Source organism: Phodopus roborovskii, unplaced genomic scaffold, assembly GCF_943737965.1.
Source record: "Phodopus roborovskii unplaced genomic scaffold, PHOROB, whole genome shotgun sequence".
Taxonomy (NCBI): Eukaryota; Metazoa; Chordata; class Mammalia; order Rodentia; family Cricetidae; genus Phodopus; species Phodopus roborovskii.
The window spans coordinates 11,530,059-11,539,772 of record NW_026126407.1 but is presented as its reverse complement, the minus strand read 5'-3'; the positions used below and the strand labels follow the sequence as shown (position 1 = coordinate 11,539,772).

The 9,714-nt window shown below is 48.9% G+C and overlaps 1 protein-coding gene across 2 annotated transcripts; it reads left to right on the top strand.

Moving 5' to 3' along the window:
* The first annotated feature begins 7,259 nt into the window (after window positions 1-7,259).
* On the top strand, window positions 7,260-9,453 carry Cldn7 (claudin 7). Of its 2 annotated transcripts, none has more exons than XM_051180207.1 (5): window positions 7,260-7,520; window positions 7,732-7,994; window positions 8,779-8,943; window positions 9,044-9,128; window positions 9,215-9,453. In XM_051180207.1, exons 2-5 carry the CDS (start codon window positions 7,772-7,774, stop codon window positions 9,375-9,377), a joined length of 636 nt encoding a protein of 211 aa, XP_051036164.1. In that variant the 5' UTR covers window positions 7,260-7,520; window positions 7,732-7,771; the 3' UTR covers window positions 9,378-9,453. The 2 variants fall into 2 exon arrangements, with proteins under 2 accessions (XP_051036164.1, XP_051036163.1); XM_051180206.1 differs by having other exon boundaries at window positions 7,714-7,994.
* The last annotated feature ends 261 nt before the right edge of the window (window positions 9,454-9,714 follow it).

Here is a 9,714-nt window from a genome sequence, read left to right as displayed (position 1 = left end):
TCTGCCAGTGAGCTGTGTTCACAACCTTTGTTTTCCTTGAAACAGGGCCTTGCTTTGTAGTTCAGGCTGGTCTTTCACCCCCTGTGTACCAGAGACTGGCTTTGAACTTCTGTTGTTGTTCATGGCTGCAATCCAAGCACTTGGGAAGCTGAGGCAGAGAATCACTGAGATTTGAGGCTAGCCTGGGTTACATAGTTCTAGGCTAGCCTGAGCTACAGTATGAAACACTGTCTCACAAACAAACACCAAAAGAAAAAATCCCAACAAAACCACAAACCACAAAGCAAACTCAAACTATTCTAGATTTTCCTCTGATGCTACCTCAATGACAAAAGCACCTGGAGGGAAGAAAAGCTTTGTTTGCTCACTCACAGGCCATCCTCAAGAGACACCGGGAGAGACCATGGTGAAACGCGGCTCCCCTCCTCGCCCTTCCGCTTGATCAGCTTTCTTTCTCGTTTATTTATCTATTTATTTATTTTGGGACAGGGTTTCCCTGTGTAACAGTCTTGGCTGTCCTGAAACTGGCTTTGTAGACCAGGCTTGGCCTTGGAATTCACTGAGATTTGCCTGCCTCTGCCTCCCAAGTGCTAGGATTAAAAGCCACTCCTGTTTGGCTTGACTTGCTTTCTTGTAACATCCAGGACCAGCTGCCTAGGTGTGGTCCTGCTTACAGTGGGATGGGCCCTCCACCAATTAGTGATCAAGAAAATGCCCCCACAGACTTGCCTATGGACAATCTGATGGGGGCAAGCCATCACTTAAGATTCACTCTTTCCAGATAAGTCTAGTTTATGTCAAGTTGGGAAAAAACAAACAAAATACAAATTTAGCAACTCTCCCTTGTATGTATGCTCCAGAGTTTGTGCACATGTCCTCTCTCTCTCTCTCTCTCTCTAGGGGGCTAGATATGTAGCTCAGTTGATTGCCTATCATTCCTGAAGCCTTGGGTTTGATTCCCACTACCACATAAAGCTGAATGTGGTGGTTCAGTCATAAAATCTCAGCACTAAACAGGTGAAGACAGAAGGGTAAGGAATTCAAAGCCATTTCCGGTTACATACTGAGTTAAAGGCCAGTTTTGGTGGGTGTGGTGGTACATGCCTCTAATTCCACATTTAGAAAACTGAGATTGAGGCTTCTCTGGATCAGTTAGTAAGACTCTGCAGGAAAACCCATAGAGATGGAGGGATGGCTTAGTTGTTAAGAGTGATTGCTTTCCTAGAACTCCTGTGCCAGAGAAAGGCAGAGCTCTGTGAGTTTTAGGTCAGCCTTGTCTACAAAGAAAGTTCTAGGACAGTTAGTGATGTTACATGGAGAAACTCTGCCTCAAACAAACAAACAAACAAGCAAACAGAACTTTAGCTGCCTGACCTAAATAAGACCCTATCTAAAAATAGAACAATAACAAAACAATCCTTTTTCTTGTAGTCTTGTGGTCTTGTTTTGTAGTTGGTTATTGTTGACATATTAAAATATTAGTGATTTGGGGCTGGAGAGATGGCTCAGCAGTTAAGAGTACTTGCTGTTCTTGCTGAGGACCCACATAGTGGCTCATAAACATTGGTGACCCCAGATCCAGAAGATCCAAAGCCCTGTTCTGACCTCCTATTGCATGAGACAGGCACATGGTATATGTACAAAAATGGAGACAAGACACTTATACACATGAAATAAATAGAATCCAAAGGTTTTCAATAAAATATTAGTGGTAGGTTGATCTTGTACAGCAACCTTGCTGAATACACCTGCTGGTTCTAATGGTCTTTCTGTCAGTTTTACTTCTTTTCTTTTTATTATTATTTATTATTAAGCTTTATTATTAGTTTATGTTCATGGGCCTGCATGGAACCCATACACACAAGAGTACACAGGCATGCCACAGTGTGCCTGTGCAAGTCGGAGGGCAGCCTTATGGCTATCCCCGCCTACCTTCACATGGCTCTAACTCAGGTTGTCAGGCTTGTGTGGCAAATGCTCTATCTGTTATGTCATTGGTCCCCTTCTTTTCTTTTTTTGAGCCAGGGTCTTGCAATGTAGCCCAGACTGGCCTTGAATTCAGGCTGGTGCTCATATCTCAACTACCACAGTGCTGGACTACAGGTGTGTTCCATTACACCTGGTTTATGCAGTTTTGAGAATGAACCAAGGTCATTGTACAAGCTAGGCAAGCATTCTACCAACTGAGCTACGATTCCAGCACCTCTATTGCTCTCTCTCTCTCTCTCTCTCTCTCTCTCCAGATTTTCTCTATGTAGTTATGTAACTCTGGTTGTCCTGGAACTCACTGTGTAGACCAGGTTGGCTTTGAATTTGTAAAGATCAGCCTGCCTCTGCCTCCTGAATGTTGGAATTAAAGGGGTGAACCACCACCACCCAGCAAGAGTTCTTTCTTTTTTTTTAGGACAAAGTCCTAATATGTAGCCTTGGCTGACCTAGAATTGGATCTGTAGCCCAGACTGGCCTTGAAATTACAGAGGTACACCTTCCTGAGTGCAGGGATAGCTCAAAAGCCTGCAACACCGCACTAGTTTCTTATTTTATTTATTTGTGTTTTAGTATATATGGATGTTTTGCCTGCAGGTATGTCTATGCAGCCTGTGCATGCATGACCTCAGAGGCCAAAAGAAGGCTTCAGATCCCCTGGAACTAGAGCGATTGATACCTGTGAGCCACTGTGTGAGTGCTGGGATTCAAACCTGGATCCTCTGGGAGAGTGCAAATATCATTCCTCTGGTCCTCTCCTGCTTTTTGACATAACCTCCAACTAGGCAGTAGATACATTCCACCTATCCATCCATTTGAATTCTTGGGTTCTTGCATTCAACAGTTTACTAAAAATCCACAGTGATGCTCACTGGTAAGACTAGAGCAGTGGTTCTTTGTTTTGGTTTTTCGAGACAGGGTTTCTCTGTGTAGCCTTGGCTGTCCTGGAACTCACTCTGTAGACCAGGCTGGCCTTGAACTCACAGAGATCCGCATTGTCAGTACCCCTATATCCCTAGCCCTTCTACTGTTTTTTCAAGGTTTTCAGTTTGTTCTGTTTTTTTTTGGCTTCCTCCTGCTATGCCTACTCTGCACTACTAAAGCACCTTTCTGTTCCCATGGATATTCTAATCCATCTATCCCACTCACCTTTTCTATCCAGCTAACAAACTCTGAGGCTTAATGTCATCAGTGAAGCATCCCTGTGTTTCTTCCTCTCCCTCTAGCATATCTGAAATAAACCACTGACTGCAAGTACTCAAATGGATGGATAGCTGGAATGTACCACAGTTGGTACCTCTACCTCCCAAGATTAAACAATAGAGGTGTGAGCCACCATTCCCAGCTTAGTGTCATGCTGAGGTGCGGCAGAGGTGACATCTCATCTCTACTAACACCAGCAGATCGCAGGATGCTGTTACACATACTGTACTACCCACAGTAGCAAAGACTTTCTAGCTCCAAGTGTTGACATTGCCAAGGTAAGGAAATCTCTCCTGGCTTGGTGGCTTGAACCTCTAATCCCAGCACCAGAAAGGGAAGAGGTAAGAGTGTTATTGTAAGTTATTGTGAATTCCTGGCCAGCCAGGCATACTTAGTAAGATCCTGTCTCAAAAACACCAAGAAAGCCAGGCATAGTGGTTCATGCCTGTAATTCCAACACTTGGAAACAGGAGGTTCATGAAGTCCAGGCTGCCCTGGCCCATGAAACAATATCTTGTGTCAAACAAACACAAAACAAAACAAAAAAAGGCAACCAAAATAGAACAAAACAACACAGTCTGTTTCAAATCAATGACTAAGCTCCAGAGAGCAATGGACATGAGGCCTTTGCTCCTTTCTGCCTATACTGTCGTTCCCTCATAACTGACTCATTATTAACAGTCGCTTGCTCAGAACATCTCCCTGATCTCACTCAAGATTGGACTCAACCTCATACCTTCCCTTGTTTCATTGCCTTCAAAACAAGCAGCATTTTATGTCTTTATTGCCCTTCTAGAAAATAAGCCAGATGAGCATGTTGTCCTTATCTGTCTTGTCCACCAGTGCATCCCCCGGCTTAACTACAGTGCCCAACACATTTATAGGCACCTAGAAAACACATGTGGGCTGTGGGTGAAATTTTTCTCGGAATCCATGCACTGGTAATAGAAATCTAGACACATCTATACTTTACAGCACAGTAGGGAAATTGATACTCAATCCCTAAGCACACAAAACATAGTTTCAGATTATGATAAGAGCCTTGACAAGGAAGTACAGGTAACCATGAGAGCCCTGAGCAGACGACTTGACTCAGTGTGGGTGGGGTAGGCAGGCCAGGCTTCCTAGAAGAGAGTGGAGCCAAATGCTGAAGGATGAATGTGTTAGTTGGTAGAGGAAGGTGGGTGGGGTAAATGGATTGGAGCACTCAAGCGTAGGGAACAGAAAGCTGCTTTAGTAGGTAGAACATGCATAATGTTTTGGGGACAGAGAGAAAGCCAACATAGCTGAGGGACAAGGCAGATATGTCAGTAGTCGAGAGTGCCACTTGGGCTTGGGCGTAGCTCAGTGACAGGCACACTTACGGGAGGCTCTTGGATTCAACCCACAACAACAGAGAAGAAGAAAAACTGCCACTGAATGGTTTTATTTTATTTTTAATATTTATTTAGCTATTTTTATGTGTATATGTGGGAGCTGGAGAGGTCAGAAGAAGCATTGGAACTGGGTCGTCATGTGTCATGGGTCTGTCTTTGAGACAGAGTTTTTCTGTGTAGCCCTGGTTGTCCTAGAACTCACTCTGTAGACCAGGCTGGCCTGGAACTTAGAATTCAGAGATTCATTTGACTCTGCCTCCTGAGTGCTGAGGACTAAAAGTATGAGCCACCACTGCCCTGCAAACTAGCTCCTTTAATCCCAATACTTAGCTGGCAGAAGCGAGAGGATTTCTGTGTGTTCAAGTTCAGCCTGGTTTACGTAGCTAGTTTCAGGACAACCAGGTCTATTAAGAGAGACTCTGTCTCAAAAAACCAAAAAAGTTAAAGAAAAAAATTATGACGATGATGATGCCAGGAGTGGTGGCGCATGCCTTTAGTCCCAGCACTCGGGAGGCAGGGGCAGGTGGATCTGTGAGTTTGAGGCCAGCCTGGTCTACAGAGAAAGTTCCAGGACAGCCAAGGCTATGCAGAGAAACAAATGAATGAACAAAAAGAAGAAGAGGAGGAGATGGCAGCGGCAATGGATCACCTAGAACTGGAGTAACAGGACCGAGTGTCATCTTGTGGCTGTTGGAGACTGCACTCTGGTCCTCTGCAAGAACAGTAAACTCTCTTAATTGCTGAGCTATCTCCCAAGCTCCCCACTGAGTGCCCTTCTAAAAAGAACGGCAAGATTTAAGTTTATAGAAAGAGTACTCTGCAGAGTGAATTTTGGAAAGGGCAGACGCAGGGAGATTGGTTTGGGTGCAATTGTAGTCTCCAGGTAGTAGATAGTAGCTAGGCATGTGGCTGTGATAATGATAATGAGAAACGTGGACTTTCAGAGCTGGAAGTCACTCTCCTCCCGGAAGGCTGGCTTCAAACTAACTGTCCTTTAGCATGCACCAACCACATCCAATCTGAAAAACAACTTAAAAAAAAAAAATCACAGCTGTGCATGGGAGTTCACATCTGTAGTCTCAACATTCCAGAGACAGAGCCTGGCGGCTTTCTTGCAAGGTTCAGGCTAGCCTAGTCCAAATAATGAGATCCTGTCTCAAAGTTAACCAACCAACCAAACCACCCCACAAAACAAAAATTAAAAGGTTAAAAGTAGACACAAATAAAAGAGTCCACAAAGGTCTGCATTTTATACAAAAGCCAACTTAGCTGAGGGACAAGGCAGATGTATCAGTAGTCAGGCACACTTATGTGAGGTTCATTAGCTGAACAAGAAGGCCCTTTATTGGATAAATGAAGGAAGGATTAACAGGGAAATTAAGGGTAGAGCAGGTGGGGAAGGGAGGCAGAGGCAGGTGGATATCTGTGAGTTTGAGGCCAGCCCTACAGAGCGAGTTCCAGAGAGTTAGGACTTCACTGAGAAACCATGTCTTGGGAACCTGCTCTCCTCCCCAAATAGATAGCAAGAGTAAGAAAGATGTGTGATGGTCTGAGAGGGGTAAGGGGTCCTAGGAGAGAAAGGCTGGGAGAAAGAACTAAAAAGGAGTTAGGCAAAGCAGTGACAGAAACATTGTGTCTGGGGGTGCAAGCATAGACTGAAAGGAAGCAAAAAAATGCAAAATCAGGAATGAGAAACTTAGAAGACACATTGGGCAGAAGGATGGGGTCAAAGTTTGGGAAGTAGGAAGGACTGTAAGGTTGAGATAGGATTCTTTTAGGGGTGTGTCAAGGACCACCTTGGGGAGTCAGATGCTAGAGTTGGTGGGAGGTGGCGGGAAAGGGCACACAAATAGGACCCCGGAAGCTCAGAATGAGGGCAAGTATGTGGCTGGGGAAGGTGAGAGTGGAGGGTAGGCTTGAAATGACACCTGGGGAGGGGAATGTTGGGTGTGGCAGCGACTCTGACCTAGGTTTACTCTACTCCTCTCCATCGGCAGAAAAGCTTCCCGTGTTTTCTTCCTTTAGGAAGAAGGAGCCTTGAAGTTGGAGAAGGCACTGACGGGCTCAGGTAGTGAGTGCTGTTATCCACCGCTGGCTTCAGGGAGCCGGCTTGTGGGGCTGTGGAAGAGCCATGCCTCATAGAGGGCCTACGTGGAGGGCTCATTGAGCAGTGAAGCGGAGGGTTGCTAGACCAAGTTCCTGGAGCCGAAATTCCTAGAAGGGTGTAGCACGGGTGATTTTACCATAATGAGTTAGGGCTCCTGAAGACGGGATTGGCCACGGTAGGAGATTGAAGAAAAAGAAGGCGAGAGTAGGTAGAGGCAAACATAGGACTAGACAAAGAGTACGCGCCGAAACCCTCAGGGCAAGGGTGGCAAGGAGCCCTTCCAGGGGCGTCTATGAGAACTGGCTCCGCAGTGACCCAGGCGCACTGGTATGGAAGAGAAAGGAAGGGGCAGTCTGGAGCCTGCAGGGGAGACTCCAGGGACTTGGCCAAGCCTTCGCCTACTTCCCATCAGCAGTTAGAGCCAGGCAAATGAAGGGGCGTGACATTGCGCTCAGGTTTCTTCCTCTTCACCTGGACAAGGAGGGGGTGGGGGCCAAGACTTCCGGTTCAGGTGAGTGTCCCTTCGGTGACGTCAGGTCACCCTCGACTGCCCCTCTGGTCCCGCCCCAGCTCCCGCGCTCCCGTTGCCTGCGGGAGCGCGTCCCCGACGCCCTACATATACTCAGGTGCGCCGCACCTGTTCGCCCGCACCTGCCGACTCACCGCTCCGCTCTCTGCCGTGCACCGCAGCCTGGGGCCCGGGGGCCCGCATACTTTTTGGGGACCACGCCCTAGCGGCCCCTCCACTTCTTTGGGTAGTCTCTGCGCACGCCGGAGGGAACCGCCTGGCCTTCGGGGGCCCCTTTTGTCTGGAACCAGTCCTTCGGGCGAAGCCGGTTCCCTTTGCTGTGAGTGTCGCTTCACCGGAGGGGACGATTTGTTTTTACCTCGGTTAACAAGATTTGCAGTTAACCGGCCAGAACCGCCCTCCCCTCTACCCCCCCGCCAAAAAACAAAAAAAAAAAAAAAAAAACTTTTTTTTTTCTTTTTTCCAATTCTGGGTGACAATCTCCATTCAAAATTTCTTGTGTTGTTTCCCAGATTTTGTTTTTACTGTAGGGTCGCCCTCCAGGTGCGTCCCATCTTTTCTGAGACGGAAATGGCCAATTCGGGCCTGCAACTGTTGGGCTTTTCAATGGCCATGCTTGGCTGGGTGGGCCTGATAGCGAGCACTGCCATTCCTCAGTGGCAGATGAGCTCGTATGCGGGAGACAACATCATCACAGCCCAGGCCATGTACAAGGGGCTCTGGATGGAGTGCGTCACGCAGAGTACCGGCATGATGAGCTGCAAATCGTACGACTCGGTGCTCGCCTTGCCAGGTAAGGCCGCGGGACCGACGGGGCGGACGCGCACAGAGTCAGGGTGGAGGGATTGGGTGTGGGGCAGGGCTGAGGCCGCACGGCCTGGCGCCCGGGGTTGCCAGGGAGGGGGAAGCGGACGCCTTGAGCCCAGTCGGTGGGACCCGGAGGAAGAGGGCCTGGGATCTGGCAGTCGCACGTGGGCCCACGCCCCTCTTCCCGGCTTAAGGTGGGGAGTCCTGGGAAGAGGCACCCGGCCCCTGGGCAGTTAGTGGCCTCTGTCTTCTGCTTCTTTCTCTGTGACAAAGGGGGATCCAGACGGAGGTGCGTAGGGACGCAGAATCGTGCCCTCGTTAGACGTGGGACCGCACTTGTGGCCTCTAATCTTATCGGCCGATTAGCTGAAGCCACAAACCTGGTGGCCTCGATAGCGGGGGCAGAGCTAGGACACGCGCAGGCCGGTGTGGCTCAAACGAGGGCCTTGGCCGCCACCTGCACTTCCCTTTCGCCCCCTTTCTCCCTTCCCCCTACCTGGCGCGGTTTCATCGAAACCTCGGTGCCCCGGGCGGGTTCTGAAGCGAGGGGCGGGGCGGGGAACTGGACGGCCATGGTGGCGGGTTGGGGGCGGGAACTGTCTGCCCAAGGCCTGTCTTGGACGGAGGGGGCCCCAGGCTGGCGGTGGAACCCAACTGGCACACTGCGGTCCAGGGGTTAGTGGGCGCGGTCGGCAGCACTTAGGCAGGCTGGCGCCATCCTAAGGCTACATGTCTTGTCCAACATTGACTTTCTTCTTCCTCCTTTGCAGCGGCTCTGCAGGCCACTCGAGCCCTAATGGTGGTGTCCCTGGTGTTGGGCTTCCTGGCCATGTTTGTCGCCACGATGGGCATGAAGTGTACGAGCTGTGGGGGTGATGACAAAGTGAAGAAGGCTCGTATAGCTATGACTGGTGGAATTGTTTTCATCGTGGCAGGTGAGCCACAGGTCCAAAATGGGATTCAAGGGCTCTTTACCACCCAGAAAAGCATTGCTAAGGGTTTGGACACTCAATATCAGAATCTTTTTCATCCTAGGCCTTGCTGCTTTGGTAGCATGTTCCTGGATTGGTCATCAGATTGTCACAGACTTTTATAACCCCTTGACACCCATGAATATTAAGTAAGTCTTCTAGGGTGACAATCTGTGGACTTGGGACAGGGAAGACCTCAGGCCCGAGTTTTGACTCCAATCCTTTGTCTTCACAGGTATGAGTTTGGCCCTGCCATCTTTATAGGCTGGGCAGGGTCTGCTCTGGTTCTCCTGGGAGGTGCCCTGCTCTCTTGCTCCTGTCCGGGCAGTGAAAACAAAGCTGTATACCGTGCACCCCGCTCCTACCCTAAGTCGAATTCTGCCAAGGAATATGTGTGAGCTGGGGTGCTCAGCCTGGGGGCAAGGTGTGGGACAAAGGCCTCCTGGTCATTATCCCTGAACACGATGTACAGTCCTGGGTGGGTGGGGGGGGGTAGGGGAGGGACTGGGAGAGGACAACAAAACATAGGGAGGGTGTGCTTTTTGTATAGTAATAAAAACTAAGTTTTGGAAATTAGGTGTCTTTCCAGGCCTTCTTTCTCCACACCTGGATCCTCACACAGGGGTTGGCACTACAGCAACAGAAATGAACAAAGTGCCAGCCGTGCCTAGGCCTGTAGTCCCTATTTTGTTAGGCCTAATGCCTTGACTCTAGTTTCTTACCTATTCTCCCCCA